The sequence below is a fragment of the Camarhynchus parvulus genome, chromosome 26, assembly GCF_901933205.1.
Source record: "Camarhynchus parvulus chromosome 26, STF_HiC, whole genome shotgun sequence".
Classification (NCBI taxonomy): domain Eukaryota; kingdom Metazoa; phylum Chordata; class Aves; order Passeriformes; family Thraupidae; genus Camarhynchus; species Camarhynchus parvulus.
This window is the reverse complement of record NC_044596.1, coordinates 2,908,839-2,928,958: the sequence shown is the minus strand read 5'-3', so window position 1 is coordinate 2,928,958 and position 20,120 is coordinate 2,908,839. Positions and strand designations below refer to the sequence as shown.

At 47.5% G+C, this 20,120-nt stretch overlaps 1 protein-coding gene across 1 annotated transcript in view; it reads right to left on the bottom strand.

Moving 5' to 3' along the window:
- Positions 1-7,974: 7,974 nt before the first annotated feature.
- SYT6 (synaptotagmin 6) overlaps positions 7,975-20,120 on the bottom strand; it is a 35,792-nt gene continuing 23,646 nt past the window's right edge. The window contains exons 5-8 of the mRNA XM_030965543.1: positions 17,249-17,369; positions 16,231-16,402; positions 14,889-15,039; positions 7,975-9,507 (exon numbers count right to left, since the gene is read on the bottom strand). Coding sequence (XP_030821403.1) covers positions 9,436-9,507; positions 14,889-15,039; positions 16,231-16,402; positions 17,249-17,369 — 516 coding nt within the window. The 3' untranslated portion in view covers positions 7,975-9,435. The remainder of the gene's footprint in view (positions 9,508-14,888; positions 15,040-16,230; positions 16,403-17,248; positions 17,370-20,120) is intronic.

Here is a 20,120-nt window from a genome sequence, read left to right as displayed (position 1 = left end):
GCCAAGGTCCTGGAGGGAGATATAACAAGATATAACCATGGTAACTGGGATTATCCAGGAAAATTGCTGCCATTGCTGCAGAGGTAGGGTCAAAACAAACAGAAATTATCAATTTTTCCCTTTCTAATAAAATGCAGAAGTGTGTTATTGACATGCTAATTGCTCAGCTAAACGGATTTCTCCTAAATTACCTCCTAACCCTTGTAAATGAAAATGGTGCAAAGATTAGCACTTCCATGGATTTGCTCAGGGGACCAAAAATGAAAGGTCTGGTTCCCTGCCCATGGCAGGGGGGCTGGAACTGGATAATCTTTACAGTCCCTTCCAGCCCAAGCCATTCCATGATTCTATGATTCCCTTTTAACCTAAAATTGCTCCAAGCTTTGCAACCTGGGGGATTCTTGGCACCACACAGGCCATGGAGCCACACTCGGCTTTGTGAGCAGCTCCTGCAGGAGATTGCAGCTCTCAGCTTCAGCTCTGAATTGTCAATTCTCCCCTGAGTGCAGGTTTTCAGGAAATCAGAGGTTTCAATGAGAAGTATTCCTCTCCAACTGAGCCCCCTCCAATATCAGTGTCAGCTGCCACCTCCTCCCGTTCCTGACCTGGGCTTGCCTGGGAAATTGAAATGTTCAGCTTGTTAGAGGATAAATGAAGAAAGAAGTATAATTTAATCAAGAGACATCAGTACCAATAAATGCCATGAAATTTTGCACAGCTGGGGTGTAGTGTCATCATCCCCTGGGATGCTCAGCTGTGTGTTGGCAAACCAGGCAGCCCTGAGCCTGCTCCTCCATTCTCCTCTTCACTGCAAGAGCCACTTCCAGAGGCTTGCAGGGCCATGCAGGTTTAGGAAATAATTATTTTAATTGTGTCATCAGCTCCATTCCTGCTGCCAGGCACTTTTGTTTGCATCCAAGAGAAGCCCAGGGCAGCACAGCCTTCACGAGTGGCATTGTCCTGGAGGGAAGAGCTTGGCAAGGTCCTGATCCACGGCAGCACCACCCCTTTAGTCTGGAGATGAAATGATCTGTGATCCCAATGAGCAGCCAGAGGAGGAGAATTCCCCACATCCCTGTGGGATCCTGGGGAAGCACTCAGGAGCAGGTGGAGCATCCCTGCAGAGGCAGCAGCTCCCTGGGAGCCGGCAGAGCAGCAATTAGAGGTCATTAGGCAAAGCCCAGGTCATGCAACAGGCAGGAAGGTGCTCCTGCAACCATCACATCCCAGAAAAACCCCATTAAATCATCTCTGGGAGGTGGGAGCCGCTACTGGTGCAGCTGCCTTTGGAGCAGAGGTGCTCAGGGGGTTTCACCTCTCAGGATTTGTGCTGGTCAGAGCGACCCCGAGATACCTACAAGTCTCTTTTGCCAGCCTGGCAGTCGAAGGAGGAGTCAGGATTCCTCTCTTCTCGTTCTCAAGGTTGTTTATTATTTCTTATCTATAAAATTCTTTCTCTGGCCTGCCAAGGTCTGTCCAGCAGGTCAGATAGAGGCACACTGACCATCCTCTGAGGTGGTGTTGTCTTTTATACTAAAAACTATGTGTACAATATTTACAATAACTTCCCAATACCTATCACCTATGTTAGACAGTGAGCTTCTACCTTAAACAAACCCAAAAGTGCCAGCATCACCCAGAAGATGGACGTTAGGAAGAAGAAAGAAGAAGGACAGGGCAAACCCAAATTCCTCCATCTTAGGACCCCGAGCCCCCATTCTAAAACCCCAAAATTTTACTTTTCACCCCGTGACAAACTAACTATTATTCTACTTAAATTCTCCTGACTTGTAATTCTCCATATAAAGGTGGTAATTTCCTCCATGGGTCAAGATCAAAGTCACAGGTGTCTGGGGCTCTGTGCCAAGGTCTCTGAGCCCCCTGGCAGGGGTTTGAGCCATCCAAGACAGGCAGAGGGATGTCCTGGCTTTGACATGACCCTGCCCAGGACTGGAATTTTGGCATCAGGGTCCCCCTGGGCTGCTGCAAAGCAGAACCAGGACAGGGACACTTGGTGGGCATCCCTGGAGGGGTGGGCATGGAGGTCTCCAGGAAATCAGCAGCAAAATCCTCGCTCGTTTCTCTCAGACATCCGAGAGGAGCGCCGGCAAAGCGACTTAATTTAAAAATTACCAAAATTACCGCTCCTCCACTCAGTCCCTGCCGACAGCCACAAAGCCTCAAGCACGGCAATTTGAAATGGAGAGGGATGTGCAGCTGCTAATGGGAGATTAGGAGAAATCTTCCACTTCAGAAGCAATTAACGAGCCAGAAGAAGTATTTGCATGTGTGAATTGCATGGCTGGGTCGCTGCTCCCATCCTCCGCCTGGCTCTGGGGTGGTTCCCTGCTGATGCCCAGTGCCCAAATCCCTTCCAGGCTGCCCCGAGCCCTGTCCAACCTGGCCTTGGGCACTTCCAGGGATCCAGGGCCTGCCCACCCTCCCAGGGAGGAATTCCTTCCCAATATCCAGCCAGGGTGATATTCTCCACTATTGGCTTCCCACTGATCACATCATTGTGCGATGAGGTTTCTTTCATCCATCAGCAACACATTTGTTTGGCAAAGCGAAGAATCTTGTCATGACAGTTTATATTTAGCCTCCAAATGTGGCCTTTAATTGCTAATTACAGAATGCTACTCCCAGGTTGGCAAATCACACACACCAAAAAGAAAAGAAAACAGTTAGGAAGAAAACAATTGGGGGTTTCAAAGGGTTTAACAGATAAACAAACATGGATCGGTGATATTTTTGCCCGACATCCAGGAGGAATGATGAGGAGGACTCCATGGATATCAGAATGCTAATTAATTACTTTATTATACTATATTATTTTATGCTATATTACATTACATCTAAACTGAACCTGCACAAGCACACAACTGCACTCCACTGCCCAGAATCTCATGACTGTCAGCCAACAGTCCTGACACACACACACGTGGATCCAATTGGTCAGTGAATCAAAAAACTCACACCAGAATCCAATTACTAAACCCTTCAGGTAAACAATCTTCCACAATGCATTCCGCTTGTTCCAAAACACAGGAGCAGTAAATGAGATAAGAACTGGTTTTTCTTTCTCTGAGGTTCAGAGAATGTGAATCCTAGAAATATTCTTGGGAAGTTGTGCCTTGCTTTTCTCTGTGAAGAGAAATGTGGCTACAAACGTGGTCTTTCATTATCTTAGGGGGAAAAACAGCAGCTAAGAAATAAATGTAACTCCAATATTGATGTTGCATTCCTGTGGGGCTCCAGCACTGGGATGGCCACTCCACCACTCCCAACAGCTCCTCCAGCCCTGGGAGATGGGATCTGGCCCAGATGTGCCACATCAGGCACGACAGCCAGGAAAAGGCCACTGGGACCGGGACTGGTTCTGTCCCCAGTCACATTTTCAGCCAGGAAAAGGTCCCTGGGATTGGGGTTGGGGCTGGTTCTGTGTCAGGAACCAGAAAATTCCTCTGCCTGTCCTGGAGGACTTGAGACCCTGGCAGGGGGCTCGGAGACCTTGGCACACGAGTCAAAAACACCTGTGCCTTTGATTTTAACCCATGGAAACAATTACCAACTTTGTGTGAGGAGTTACAAGCCACAAGAGTTTGAGTAGAATGACAGTGAATTTATCACAGGGCGAAAATGTAGAATTTTGGGGTTTTCAGAATGGGGGTTCAAGAGGCAAGATGGAGGAATCTGTGTGTGTTCTGTCTTTCTTCTTGTTCTTCTTGTCCTCCATCTTCTGCTGGGATGGTGACACTTCTGGATTGGTTTAGAGTAGAGACAGACTGTCTAACATAGGTGATAGGTATTGGGAAATTATTGTAAATAAAGTACAGGTAATTTTTAGTATAAAAAGATAACACTTTCCCAAGGGTGGTCAGTGTGCCACAACCCAACCTGCCAGACAGATCTGAGCAGGTCAGAGAAAGAATGGAACCGATAAAAGAAAACAAACAACCTTGAGAACCAGAGCCGAGGAATCTCGACTTCTTCGAGCACGGGGCTGGGAAAAAAGACTTTTTAATACCTCGGGAGCCATTTCAACAACTCAGAGCCCAAGAGTTCTGTCCCCAGTCACATTTTCAGCCAGGAAAAGGCCGCTGGGGATGGGGCTGGGGCTGGTTCTGTCCCCAGTCACATTTTCCCCGGTATTTCGGGTGCTCTTGGCTGTTCCCACGGCAACAGAGCAGGCTCTGTTTGTCCTGGCCCATCCAGGTACTTCATTAGCTTTAACCAGCTGCATTTTTAATAGAAGCCTATACTGGATTTTTTAAATGTACATGCTTTAAATACCATGTTTTTAATTAAAATGACACGGGAATGTAAAATATATAATTATATTTGCATGACTAACGCACTGTCTTTTATATATATATATATATAAGCTGTAAAATATAATTACAAATTATCTTTGGGAAAAGTCCAGGAAAAAAAAAGACATTTCTTGTACATTTGATGATGAAGGCTGCAGGGTTTGAGAGCCAGGCTGGGCTCCTGGGATGCCTCTGGCTCTTGGACAGAAATCCAGAATATCCAAGCCTGTGCATCTGCAAAGAGGAGACAAATTCCACTTCACCTGCAGCTCTGGCTTCTTGTCAAATTGGATTTTGGAGTGATGCTCACCCCAGCAAAGGAGCAAACTGCATCACTTCTCATTGCCAAATGAATCACAAAATCACAGGATGGTTTGGGTTGGAAGGGACCTTAAAGCTCATCCAGCTTCAACCCTGACACCTCCCACTGTCCCAGGTTGCTCCAAGCCCCATCCAGCCTGGCCTTGGACACTCCCAGGGATCCAGGGGCAGCCACAGCTTCTCTGGGCACCTGTGCCAGGGCCTGCCCACCCTGCCAGGGTGTAATTCCTTCCTAATATCTAAATTAATCCCCCCTCCTTTAGTTTAAAACCATTCCCCTTTGTCCTAACCCAGCTGGCATCTCCCTCAGCGTGCAGAGACAGCCCAGCTCTCCTGGGATATCCAATGCAAGGAACATCCCATCCCCTGTGCCCCCTGGGCTTGTTCAGGCAGGAGCTGAGACTCCCTGGAAATGGCAGCCAGGCTTTGCAGGCCCGGGGAGAGCATCCTGGAGTGAGGAACTCGCAGCAGAGATGAGATCCTGACCTGGCATTTAAATAAGTGCACACCTGTACTGATGGATAATCTTAATGGCAGGGAGAACAATGAGGCCCCTGGGGGAGAAAACCTCTGGCAAAATGAGATTGAGAAGTCTGGGGTTGCCTAATTGGAGACGCAATTAGGAGGGCAAATAACAGAAGTAGTAAAAGTGAAGAACAAACAGAGGACTGAGATCAGGATCTCGAGGATCAGGGCTGTAATTTTCTCCAATGAGCTATATATAATTTTCTGTCTAATTTATTATCTTGCAAGCAAAGATAAAATTATCTGGGCTGACATTGCTTGAACTGAAGACTGAAGGAGGACTGGGATGTGTTGGGGACTGAGCCCATTGACTGAATGCTCTTTACAGGCTAATCAAGGCTTATGTGTAAATAAAAGGTTTGTGAAGAAATAAAATGAAATAGAAATCAAAGCACTCAAAGCTGCTCCTGCCAGAGAGCCCAGGGAGGTGCCCACACAGCCCTGTCTGTCCCCCTGGGTCACCCTTGGGGGTGGTGGGATCCGAGTGTCCCTGCACTGCCCTCTCTGCTGCTCCCAGCATCCCAAAGCTGGGTTTGTGACCCAGAGTCCCAGAACCCCCATCTGTCTGTCCCTGTCTGCAGCTCCTGCCATCCAGGTGGGCTTTGCCACTCTTGTTCCCAGAAGGTTCCTGCAGAATTAGTGATTCCCAGCCCTGGGGACAGCCTTGCTGTGGCAGCTGTGACACACCCCCCTTCAACATCAATATTGAAGTTACATTTATTTCTCAGCTGCTATTTTTATCCCTAAGATAATTAAAGACCACGTTTGTTTATTTCTTAAGCCCTTATAAACCCCCAATTGTTTCCTTCCTCACTGGCTTTTTCTTCTTGGCGTGTGTGATATGCCAACCTGTGAGTAGCATTCTGTAATTAGCAATTAAAGGCCACATTTGGAGGCTAAATATAAATTGTTATGACAAGATTCTTCACTTTGCCAAACAAATGTGATGCTGATGTATGAAAGAAACCTCATCGCACAATGATGTGATCAGTGGGAAGCCAATAGTGGAGAATATCACCCTGGCTGGATATTGGGAAGGAATTCCTCCCTGGGAGGGTGGGCAGGCCCTGGCACAGCTGTGCCTGCCCCTGGATTCCTGGAAGTACCCAAGGCCAGGCTGGACAGGGCTAGGGTCACCCTGGGACAGTAGAAGGTGTCCCTGCCACGGCAGGGGTGGAATGAGAGAGGTTTTTATGTCCCTTCCAACCCAAACCATTCTGGAATTCCATGTCTGGAGCTCACTTCCCACTGGATGTTTTCCACCTTTTTTTTTTTCTCAGATACAACTTATTTTGTTGTCCAGTTGGTGGGAAGGAGCAAGGCTGGGACAGTTCCCAGCCCTCTGAGCCCTTGCAATGAGCTGGGCCCGTGGGATTTCCCTTGTCCCTGAGTCCCCACATGAAACCATCCCTGGCCACCCTCCCTGCAGTGTCCCCTCCCCTCCCTTCAGCCAGTCGTAGATGAAAATGGAGACTGTGAGACTAAAACTGAAGAGAAAGGAGGGGGAAAAAATGAAAGGAAGGTCTGGGAATGCTCCGTGTGTTTATTTTGCTTGCACTACTCAATAAAACAGACTATTCATTTGTGGCTGCTTGCAGCAGCATCCTCCCCTTTGCAGGGACTTTGAAAGGAGCCCCAGCATGGCCAAGCCTCCCGTGGGACATGGCCCTGGGGTGACCCTCCTTATTTTGCTTGGAAATAATTGAAATGTCTCTATGAGTTGCTATTACAGGGTCAAGAGCAGCAAGTGAGGAGCAGGAAAACAACTCAACAAATCTTGGCATGGCACTTGTGCTGGGCTCAGCTCCTTCCCAGGGCTCTGATTCCCCCCTGGATGGAAAGGAAGTGTTTGCTCTGGCGTGTGGAGCTGGTCCCCACAAGTGTGACCAATCCCCCCAATGACAAACACACAATGGGCTGATTATCCCCTGGCTGAGGGATGTGGCAAAATCTCAGCATTTAAAATATAAATGAAGGGGGGTGTTGAGCCAAGCAGGCGTGGGTGTTATTCACTAACGTGAGATCCAGTTTTCCAGCAATGCAAGTGACAGCCAGTATTGAGTGGAAATTGATTATCTGTGTGAAGCAAGGATTAAAAATAGCAGCTTTGTGTCAAACCCCACGTATGTTTTGACTAAATCCTCGATAACAAGGAGAATGGATAAAAGATGGAGATTATACAGAGAAAGCCAAAACCCAAAAAGCCTGGATTAGAGAAGAAAAGGATTTGAGTGGGTTGCTGCAATTAATGATTGTCAAGTGCCACCAGCTGGGACTGCTGTGGCTTCTTCTGGGGACGTCTTGTCCTTTGGTTTGCCAACCTGCCAGAGGCACAGCCAGCTCATTGCCCTGCTCCCCTGAGGCTCCTCCAGCTCGGGCAAAGGTCCAGGGGCTCGTGGGCAGTGTTTGACCCACCCAGGCAATCAGTTTTAATGGCCAGAAACTCATCCCCTTAATTAAACACAGAAAGGATGATGGTCTCAGGAAGGTTGTCCTCCCCTTGCTCCCCAGCAGAAGCTCTCAGAACACTCTGTGCTGGGAAACCAATGCAGTTTTACCACTTTTTTTTGTGGCAGTGTGCTTGGAATACATTTTTTGCTGCTGCAGGGGCTGTCCCTGGGATGGTGTGGCTGTCCCAGCCCAGGCAGGAGCTGCAGAGCCAAGGTCTGCTCCAAATGCCACCATGTGCCCCTGCCCAGCCCCACACCGTGCCAGGCTCTGCCATTGTCACGTTTTATGGCACCCACTGTGATCATTGCACCCATCCAAAACCACAACACGGGAGGAAATATTCCACCAGACAGGGCAGCACTTACAAATCAAATAATTTTATTGAGTTTCTGCTCCTACAGCATGTGGCACATAAAGAGAATTAAGACACAAGGTGTGATGAGGAATGATGCATTTACCCTTCACTGAACAAAGGATTCATCTCACCCAGGAGCAATGCAAACAGCCCTCTGTGCCAGCCCTGATGTGCAGCCAGGGGTGACGTGGTGACATTTGGGAAAATGGGAACTGAAGCTGACCTGAGGATTGGGGCTGATGAACACAGTCCTGCTAACCTGAGGCTGCCTCGCTCGCAAATTCTACCTCCAAACTAAAATATTTGCTTTTGCCTAATTTAATTAGAGTGGAATAAACAGCACTAACACACTTAACTCAGAGAAAAATCCAGCATGAGGAAGTGTCCAAAATCCACAGCTGGCTGATAAAGATCAGCTGATTTAGCTGTAAAGCCAGTGCTTGGGATATTCTAAATTCATTCTTGGCCTCTGCAGCCAAGGAACCAGCAAAGCTTTGGGTTTTTTATTTCCCAGAACTTGACCTGCCTTCAGGGCTTGGGCTGAGAAACTTTATTCCTTAAGAAAGTGCTGACAGTCTTTAGGAAAAAAGTTTGAAAGCTTTTTTTAGCATCAGTCATGTTTCTGTAATTCCCTTTGCCCCTTGGGTCGCCCTTTATTACTTGGATGAGATAAGAAACAGAGACCCCGTGGTCATGCAGGGCTGTCACCCATTTCTGTAACATTTTCCCCCTTTTTTTGCTGAATCCCATCTGTGGCCACACCGTTCCCTCCACTCCAGATAACGTGGGGATGTCCTGGGGGATGAGCAGCAGCTACAAAGGGGGCTGAAGAAACTGTTCATGCAGGTAGCTCTGGGGAGATTTCAGATACAGGGGAAAAAACCCAGGGTTCCCCTCCTGAGGAATCAACAGCATTTTTTAAATATATGACAAAAGGAATTAAGGGGTACACACTGCACAAACTTCTAAGAGCTCATGGACACCTCTACATGAACAGGAAACCCGGGGACACTCTGCAGGGCTGGGGCTGACCACGAGGATGGAGCTGCTGGTGGCTTGGAAGAGTCTCTCCCATCTTCTGCCACGGCTTTCCAGTGGCCACTGTCCCCTGTCCCCTGTCCTGGCCACCTCTGCTCTCTGCAGACACCTCCTGGCCCCTTTCCAGCCTTTTCACACACTAAAAACTATTTTACACATTATTTTACAAACCAAACTCCCAGCACATGTCTCAGTCCACCTTCTCCCTCTAGAAACAGACCCGTACAGCAAAAGCCACAAAAATAACATCACCTTGGGAGACATATTAGACAAAAACATATTTGACCACAAAACGGGTTTCTACCTTTACTTACGCAGGAACAACTACCCGGAAAGTCCCGCTGCTGCCACCGCCCCTCAGCAACCACTGAGACTGAAGGCCAAGTGCAAAAATTACTTGGTTTAGTCCCATTTTGCTGTCCCTGCTCCAGATCATGGTGTGGGGGGTGGTTTGGGGGAGGGACAGGAGCCCTGGCTGTCGAAGCTCGCTGCCCGGCCGTGCCACTGGGGACAGAGGAGAAATCAAGTTAATCAAACAGGAGAGGTTGGCTGGGGTTATTCCCAATCCTGCATCGTGCTGTCCATCTCCTCTTCCTCAGTATTCCCATCCATCCCATCCCATGGGTCTCATCCCATCCCATCCCATCCCATGGATCCCATCCCATGGATCCCATCCCATGGATCCCATCCCATCCCATCCCATCCCATCCCATCCCATCCCATCCCATCCCTGCTGTGCTCTCTTCTGCTCTACAAGTTCCATTTTATGCAATGCCCGTGTTTAACCACTCAGGAGGAATTGCTGAACAATTTACTTTATTGCTTTGTAAATCAATTCTCGACTGTGAGGATTCCTCACCAAAAAAAAAAAAAAAAAAAAAGGAAAATAAACAGTGTCTGTGTGTGCTGTGAAGACAAAGTGCTCTCAGCTTTTCCCTGCTTTATTGCTGTTGTCTTTTTGGTTTAAAAATACTGTCTAAGCTCAGGAGTACTTGAGTCTTTCCAGTCTGGTAATTTTTACTCCACAGCAGCTCTGTCCACAGCACCAGAGACATTTCTCAAAGGGAAAATCAGATCAGAGACTCGGTGGATGGAGCAAATTTTTCTTTTTTTTGCCATACTTAGGGGATCATAAATTATTTGTCATCTGCCTTGGGGGCTATTATCATAATTCAAACCCATTATTCCTGAAGCTTTTGAGCACTTGCCCATCTCACCATCTTGTTATATTAAATTCCAGTGACAAATGATAGACATCTCCCAGAGACAACGGGAGGCAGGATTTCCACTGCCTGGATCAATTCCCTCCCCTCCCACATCAGCAGAAACTCTTTGCTGGCTGATATTAATGTTTAAGCATGTATGAATTTCATTTCTCTGGGTGAAAACTCACTTGGGCAATCAGACCTCACCCTTGCCTTGGCAAAACCACCTTGAATGAAAATGAGAACAGCAGCCTGGTGCTCACAGGGAGGCTGAGCAGGGCAAGCAGGCCCTTGCAGATGCTCCATGGGTTTGGAATGGTCAAAAATTTGGCCAATTTGGCCAATTTCCTTCCCCAAAGAGACCAGTCAGTGTAAAGTAACTCACTGCACAGGTTTGCATTGAACAGCCTCTATTTCATCAGGGCTGAGCAGAAATTAATGAATGAAGAAGATGAGAAGCTCATCCTGCCAAACAGCTGCCTTAAGGTAAGGAAACACTTTCCTCTATGTTTCTCATGTCAAAAAAATTGCCTAAAATCCCTGAGGAATTGATAATACAGGTACAACCTCCCCATGAGAATTGCCAGGGAACAGATTGCAGAAATTACAACAAAAATGGGCTTTTGGCAGAGCCTTCCCCATGCTCTTTGCCTCGTGCTGTCTGCATGACAATGACAGCATTGCTACTCCAGAAGTGTGATGAAAACTCTTCCAAGGACAGGTCCAAACGACCACAGAGAAACCTGGAGATACTTTTCCTTCATTTAATTAGAAAAGGTGGGCTCTGCATTGTGTAGCCAACAGTCAGAAACTGGGAACAGTTCAAGCAAAATAAACAGGCTCAGAAGTCTGGAAGGGCTTATCTTTAAAGACAATTATTCTTCGTTATGGGCATGACTTGGCTCTCAGGAGAGTTACCAGTTTTTATCTGGAGCAATGTTTTAAACAAATAAATGTTGAATGTCTGAGGCGCTTGGCAGCATCAAAGACCCGTTTTACATCGCGCTGATGACACAACCCCGCGGTTCTGGGGTTTGTCTTTCACAGATCACAGGGAAAATCTCCATTTTCAGAAGTTCCCTTCAAATCCTGGAAGAGTGGAGTGTAATTTCTATTTTCCTTTGTGCACACAGCCCTGAACCTGGCTGATGGGTGGAGGAATGCAGAAGGAACATGGATGGGGTGGCTGAAGGACCCGGGGAGGGAGCAGCTGCCAGCGGGGCCTTGGGGCTGAGCACTGGGAACAGCTTGTGCTGAGGGGAAGAATTGACAGTCAGAACAACCCCACAAAGAGGGATTCTCCCTTTCTGCTCAGAAACTCGCCTTCTGAACATCTGTGTGAGGAGGATAGCGCTTAAAAGCCTGTAATTAATGATTCATTTGCATATGTTCTCCATGTTCCCTCTGTAATGATGATGGTCATTAGACAAGTGCAGTCATTATGGTTTGTTATTCACTGTTGATAAATATGGAGCAACCAAAGACATGATGTGCATCCGAAGTGTTTCCCTTTTCACTGGAGCCTTTTCCAGCAGTGACAGCAAAGAGGGAGCGGCACCAGCTCATGGAGGAAGGGCCCAAGTGGCTGCTGGCACAGAAATGAGGGGTTGGGCCATGTTAATCCAGCACTGGGGCTGCTGGGACAGGCTGGAGCTGCCCAGGCCCTCATGGTGGACAAAGAATCATGGCCCAACACTGGAGGAGGCTGTTGGTCCAACACCATGGACACAACCATCCATCCATCCATCCATCCATCCATCCATCCATCCATCCATCCATCCATCCATCCATCCCTGCTGTGGTAGGGTAAGGGGGTCAGGGCTGGGCCATCCTCTTGAAGCAGCACAGCTCTGGTGATATTTTCCTGGTAAATTCACCAGAAATTGTGACTCTGAGCTGTACTCAAAATATGGTGGGAGCTCCTTCTCCTGGCCAAAGCTTTTCCAAGGCACACCAGGCAAGGGGTTGGTTAGCAAAGAAATTCCATGTTCCCATACTTTTCTCCCCCCTGAGGGGTGGGGAGGGGAGTGGGACCCCAACCACAGCGAGGGGAGATGGCAGTGCCGGGAGCAGCTCCAGTCACCATCCCTCCATTTAGACATCAAAGGGACAATTCAATCCTGGCTCCCTCGCCTTGGTTTGAGGTCAAGCACTCAATCTGGGAAGATCTGGATGGAGCCAGAGGCTGTTACTGATGGTCAGAGCACACACAGACCATCACGAGGATCAATTGGGAAGCAAATGCTCCATTTGCTGCTGCCAAGCACGAACAGAGAGGAAGGAGACAAAGAGGAAGGAGACAAAGAGGAAGGAGACAAAGAGGAAGATGGAAATGATGGCTCATGATGCCAGCACAGCCCGAGGTCACCCTCGCAAAGGTGAGGAAGGCATGAAGGGCCAGCAGTTCTCCCCCAGCATGCTCAGGACAGATGGACAGACAGACAGCAGCAGGGTAGAGCAGCTGCACAGAGACCCAGAGCTGGGATTACAGGACCAAACCCCCAAATTTCTTTTCAAAGATACCCAAACACAACATGGAAAAGGTGATACAATGTCTTGTATACCAATAAATACCATTTCCCATTATTTCTCCCCAGGAGCCTGTGCCTTTTCTGTTTGGTTTTTTCTTTTAGGCTGCACTGGGGATTTGCAGACAGCGGTGCTAAAACCTAAAAGGGCAAATAAACACAGGGACCATTTGCTTGCTGGCTCTCTGCACCAGTTTGTGGCAGAAATACCAGAGCAGATGATCAGAGGGCTTTTTCTTTCCTTTTAAGCAGAGCTCCTGACCTGTGCATTGAGGGGTGAAATGATTCACTCAGGTTTTTTTCCAGTCTTGGGGGCTCAGCCATGGTTTTCAAAGTATATTTTAGAAGGTGAGTCATCTTCCATGTCTTCCTTGGTTTCTCTGTGTTTCATCATAACAATAATGCCTTATTTTTTACTTTTTTCTTAGTGATTTTAAAAAACTTTACAGGAGTTTTTCTTTCAAAACCCCATCTGCATCTGAAAAATAGTGCAGTAAAGCCATAAAAAATTGCAACCTGGAGAAGGAACTCCTGCCCCTGGGTCAGCCATGGCAGCTGGTGTCACACTGTGAGGTGCTGCAGATGCTAAGAGATCAAATGAGAGATCGGTTCCATTTCTGCTGAAACCTTGTGGCTGCTGGTCCCCAGCTCCCCGTGGCAGTGGGAGGTGACACTCAGAGCCTGCCCAGATGTGGCTCCTGCCCGGGCCAGCAGGGGAAGGGGAGTGAAGTCCTGAAGCTGCTCAGCACCCAGAGGTAGAGCTGGCACTGCACACAAAGTGCACAAGGGTTTAATTCTGCTCTGACTCACCCCAGCCCCGCACAGCTGAGCCCTGTGCTGATTCAAGGTGAGCTCACAGATCACCTCAAATGAGGGAGGGTGAATTTTCAGGTGTCCATTGTCTAATATATCCACCTCCACCGTGTCTTAAGCTAAAATAGCAACTGCCAGGTTTTCCTTTGTGTGTAACCAAGCTGGGCTGGGACAGAGGGCACTGAGCACAAACTGATTTGTTAGTCATGCAATGGTTTGTGTTGGGAAGAAACTTAAATCATGTTCCAACCCCCTGGATCATCCAGTTCCACCCCCCTGCCATGGGCAGGGACATTTTCCACTGTCCCAGTATCCACTACCCCAAGCCCTGTCCAGCCTGGCCTTGGGCACTTCCAGGGATGGGGCAGCCAGAGCTGCTCTGGGCACCCTGTGCCATGGCCTCCCCACCCCTTCTTGTTGGAGGAAAGAGCAGATTTCAAAGAAAGACAGGGTTTATATACTAATTCTCATTACTGTGGAGTCTCAGCAAGCCCAGTGTCTGCCTTTCAGCGCAGCTCAGCACTCAACTTCAAGGGGAAAATGAGATGATTTTTGTTAAGTACTTATTCTGTGGCTTTGAGGGAAAATACCTCCTCAGCCCCAGATACAGTGGGAGGCTTTATTGCCTTTATTATCGTATCACTGGCCTCAAATGTTGGTGCTTTGTTCTCATACTTGAAGTGTCAAAGGCGTGTGTGCCCTTTTCCACATCTCTGTCCTCCAGAAATTATGACCTAAATCAGGCAAAGCCAAAGAGCTCCACAGAAGCGTGAGAAATTGGAGTGCAAAGGGGAAGAAAATGCCAGAGGTGGTCGAAATGGTACCCAGGCATTTCAGCCCTATTTTATCATCTGGGGCTGCATCGAGTCAATCTCTTTCTCTGGAGATGCTTAGAGCAATTACATTTGTTCTATTTATTCTCCCTCAAAGGCTCGGAGATGAGTCAACAGAAAAATCTTTTAGGATGAAAAATTGAAACTTGAAATAGGCAATATCCCTGGACAATTTGTTCTGCAATCAGAGCAGCATTCTCTTTCCTTACTGCTCTCAATTTCTAATTTAAAAAGGAAAAGTAAAAAAAAAAAAAGAAAAAGAAAAGAAAAACCCAAAATGTAACAGTCACATCTGTAAATACAGTTCTTCTCAGTCTTGCTTGCGAGCTCAAGGAGCTATTTTGAGGCAATACAGAAGTGCTTGTTTTCTAGAGTTCATTTCTGGTGAGAAAATTCCCTCAGCTCTGCTCAGAAAATCCCAGGCGAGAGCAGGAGCTCTCTGAAAGCCTGGAGCCAGCCCAGTCCCGCCCAGCCCAGCCCTGGAAGGGAAGGACACCCCCACACACCTCTTTGAAGGATTTCTTCACCTCCACCAGCGGGTGCCAGTGGGCGATGGGCTTGCGGGGGTAGGCCAGCATCTCGTTCCAGTGGTCTCTGCCCAGCCCCTCGGCATTGACGCCCACGCGGCAAACCCCGATGATCTCGTTGTGGCCCACCCTGAGGAACAGCAGAGAAGGAGCACCATCACCATCCACGGGTCCATCCATGCACCATCCATCACCATCCATCCATCCATCCATCCATCCATCCATCCATCCATCCATCCATCCATCCCCCATCCATCCATCCATCCATCCATCCATCCATCCATCCATCCATCCATCCATCCATCCATCCATCCTCCATCCCTCCCTTCCTTCCTTCCTCCCTCCCTTCATCCACCCATCCATCTGTCCACCCAATGAAAGAGTGCAGGGATACACACACCTATTCCTGAAGTCCATCCATCCATCCATCCATCCATCCATCCATCCATCCATCCATCCATCATCCATCATCCATCCATCCATCCATCCATCCATCCATCCATCCATCCATCCATCATCCATCCCCCATCCATCCCATCCATCCACCCATCTATCCATCCACCCATCCATCCATCCATCATCCATCCATCCATCCATCCATCCATCCATCCATCCATCCATCATCCATCCATCCATCCATCCATCCATCCATCCATCCATCCATCATCCATCATCCATCCCCCATCCATCCCATCCATCCACCCATCTATCCATCCACCCATCCATCCATCCATCATCCATCCATCCATCCATCCATCCATCCATCCATCCATCCATCCATCCATCCATCCATCATCCATCCATCCCTCTGGCTGCCCACACCTGGCCAGGCAGAGCCTGGACCCTGCTGCTGGTGAGCCTGGGCTGTGGTGTCTGCCCCAGCCCTGCCATCACCACAGGTAATTACAGCAGGTTTTTAATTATTTCTGCAGGTCAGTCCAGACACAGAGGTGTGAGCAGTGCTCTACAGGAAGAATAACCCCAGCTTCATTAATACATAATTCATACACCCAGAGCTGCTTGGGCTCACACTATTTGCTTTCTAAAATGGGTTGCAGGACAGTAAATAACCAAGGGGAACGTGGCACTTGCTCAAGGAAATGCCATAAAGCAAGTAGCAGCCTTGCCAAACTCGTTATTTTTCCATAACCATAAATATCAATGTCACTGTAGCAATATATCATCAGAGACAGGTGGATACCACTGAGCTCTGCCATGAGGAGAACACTGTGGAAAACACTGTGGAAAATTGCATTTGAGCTGGAAAATCTGCACCCAATGGGATGCTCTCCCCTCCAGCTCTCCAGAGCCTCCCACCTACCGATCATAATCCATGACAGAGATAAGGAGGCTGACTTGATCCATGTTCTCGGGGGGAATGTCAAAGATTATTGCTTCATTGTAGGTGGGATTAAGTGTGTTTTTCTTTATGGTGGTTTTCTTCTTCTTCAGTCTTCGCCCGTCACAGAGCAAAGACACTTTGACATACGGATCTAGGGAGGAAGAGATAGAAGACCTTTTGTTGATGAAAATGTGTTTTGTTACTTTTGCAATATAGAAAGAGCTTTATCAGAGGATGGGCTGTGAGTTCCCATGAGCCAAAGGTGCTCTTCAAATGGACTTTTAGAAAAAGGTTTATTTGCAGACCAGTAAAGTCCTCCATTTCTCATACTGGTGTGGGTGGTGACCTGAACTTCAGGCACCAGAGAACCAGCACTACATGATTATTGTTGCAGAAAGGCTGAGCTGGCTTCACCTGAAGTCTCAATTCTCAGACATTTCATATGGCATTAAGCTCCAGCTGAGCAGAAACATTTTTTGCAAAGGTCTCTGTTGTTACTGCTTTTTGTACAATGAAATTCAAATATTCTGAAGTCGATGTCTGGAAAAGAAATTGGATTTTATGATGAAAACCAGAATTTGTGCATGCTAAATTTGCAAGTCAGCTCTTTGAAACTGCAAATGCAAACAGTCTATAGGTGGCTGTGATCCTCAGGTTTGATTACTGACTACTGCACAGGGGAATGCACATTCCAGTGGGATTTATCCAGGTGGGCCATGATCCTTTCCTGATTTGGGGTGAAAGAGTTGATTCTGGCTAGAAAGGGTTACAAGAGATCTCAGTGTCCAAGCCAAGAGATGGATCAGAGCTCCGGCCCTACAAACTTTCCCGTGGAATGGGAAAAAAGTGACAAATTGTCTACTTTAAAAATTTTGTTTGCACTTGAAACACAGATAAAGCTTTCTCAGATATTCACCCACCATCTACTGAGGGCACAGCGAGGGAAGAGGAGGAAATGTGGCTGCAAGGGAATCCTCCTCAGCCACCAAACACCCACCTGAGTAACCAGTGATGTCCATAGCTTTGAGATTCCTGCATTTAATGACTGTTAAGGTGAGGCGACCTGCAGTTGGCAAATAACAAAGGGAAAACATGATCTCGCCCAGGTCCACGCTTTCCTTCAATAAAGCAGAGAACAGATTTTATTGGAAACGTGCAGAACCAGCCAGGTGCCTCCTCCTCCACCCCAGCATTTCCTCTGCTCTGCCATTTGTAGCAAAGGGTACTTTACTTTATCTGAGTGCACCCCAACACGATTTGGCTAAAAATGAATAGAGAGAATGTGAAAAATAGGTTACACCTCCACATCTTAGTTAAGGACAATCTTCCTCTGCCTCAGTGGAGTCTGTGCTTCCTATTGCACCCTCCCAGCTGTGCACAGCTAATGCACAGCACTCCTGCTCCACTGCTCACACAGAGGAGGTGGGAGATCTCACACCAAATCAATGCAGTGAGGAAATCAAATTAGTATCAAGCCTTGTTTGAATGTACTGTACATGTCTCTGGTGCCTGGTTCCTCCAGGAATGTGACAAACACAGAGAGGTGACAGAAAGATGAGCTCCTGACACGCAGCGGTGCCGTGTTCTCCAGCTGTGCACTGCAGAAATCTCCTCAGAAACTTTCTGTGACAGCCAGTGCCATCAGTTCATAACATCACAGACTGGTTTGGGTTGGAAGAGACCTTGAATATATTCTAGTTCCAACCCCCTGCCGTGGGTGGAGATGAATTCAGTAAAGAAGGTTTGGGACTGACAGTGCCCAACATTTCTGCATAAATTGAAAATGTCTTTCAGTAACACAGTGGTTTTCTCTGAAGGTGAGCGTGAGTTTTTGGGCAATTACCAACTGGGGTGTAAAACTTTAGCCAGAAGACAGGCAGGAAAGTTCTGTTGAGCTTTTAGTTTGTGACATGTCCACATTTGGACCACCAAGCCCTTTGAGATGCCCTCCAGGAGCAGGCACAGCGTGGGGCTGTGTGTTTGTGTGTATAAATGGGGAATTAACCAGCAGATGGCACTCAGAAATGGCTGATACTTTAGGATTACACGGAAGCCAACACAATTTACTCTTTTAGTGCCCCATCAAATAACTTTTATCCATGGCTCTTAGCACTTTTTGTACCTGCAGCTTCATCGACTGCACCTCCTAAAAGCCCTTTCCATCATTGCCTTGCCCATGGGAAGTCAAGGAAAAATAAACAAACCAAATGTCTGATTTAAACTAGAAAGCATCATCGTCTGAAGTCAGCAGAAAGATTTCCAAACACCTTCTAAAAATGGATTTTAAAAAAAATCTTATTTTTCTACATACAGATCCCACATCTGTAGAGCAAACAGCCAGTTTATTTTGGGAAACAGTGTGTTTGATTCCTTTCAATGTGATATAATGATCTGCTGAAGAGAAATTGTGGCTGTTAGGAGTAGAGTGATGGAACTAGAAAGACAAGTAAATGCACTTAAAGCTTTGCTAAGTGTTAGGGGAATAGATCTTGTTGATGGATGAGGTTTTTGCCAAATTATTTCCTGCTCATTCTCAGGTAAGGCAAAGATTAAATCTTTATTCCACTTAGATGTGCAGAATACTAATGAATATTATATAAAATTTTGATTGGGTCTGTTCTTTCATGCATTCTTTGTTCTCAGTTGGTGTGGGAGGCACGAGGGCAGGAGACCTTGGACAAGATGTCAGCAGAGAGCAGCCCTGTGTGAGATGGTGAGAGCACCCTCTGGACACTATCTCATCTTCTATTCCTCTCCTTGCACTGAGAGGACCCGTTCAGGGTATAAAATGAACATAATTTATTCTTTGACCTCATTGTATCAGGTCAAGAGATTTTTCTTTGCAACCATAAATACAAGAGAGCAAAGTGTGTCCTGTGGGTACATTATTTTCTTGCAGATTATAGACATTGGGACATTTCCAAAATTCATATCAGTACCTTTTAGGAAATAATGGAAGCTCTGAATCAATAGACTTGAAACCAAAGATGTTTCCCTGATTCACGAGCTGTACAGTCATTAATTAAGTAGCTGAGTGCTGGCTACTTGTCCAGATCAGTTCTTAAGTGTGTTCCTACCCTCTTACCCACACCATTGATCTCATGCATTATTAGGCACCCAGAGCTTTCTTGGGGTTTTGTTCAAACTGTATTTACCCTTCTCAATTTTGATTAAACAGAAATGTCATTGGGTGTGCTACAGCTGGCTGAGATGTTCCAGGAGCAGCACATTCCTTAAGAATGGCACAGAGAGGATGAGGGGATGGAGCCAAACGCGGTGCTGGACGTTTCTGTGGCAGCTCTGCTGGGCTCCTGCTCAACACACCTTGGGGATGGGGCTGGCTCTGCTCCTCTCACACCTTCTCTGGAGGCTTTTCCCTCAACAGCCCTTCTGCTGGTGTATCTCCACTGGCTTCTGTGGGGTTTTTCCCCATTAAATGAGATAATTTAGCCAGGAAAACATCCACTATTGCTTGCAGAACCAGCAGGCAGGTTCCTCCAGGAGGCATCAGCACATCAGGGGCACTTTTCTCCCCTTCCAGCAGCCCCTCTTGGGGTGAAGGATGTGCCTGCTGCCTGCTTGCCTCCCTGCCAGCATTTCTGCTCTCATTACCACCCATCAATCACAACAGCCGTGGCTGTTTGCAGGTTGGAAGCCAAGAGCTGCGAGCACCCTGCTAACTCAAACTGTTGCTTTCCTCATGGCTGATCCTATGCCTCCTTCCCACGGCCCTCCCAGGCAAGATGCTCAAAAGGCAGCACAGCAGCAGCTCCCAGCACTGCCCCAGCATGCCTGGCAGGCACCACCTCCACCCCTGTCCTCAGGCTGGCAGGGCCAAAGCTCTCTGTGCCCTCCCAGGACAGCTCCAG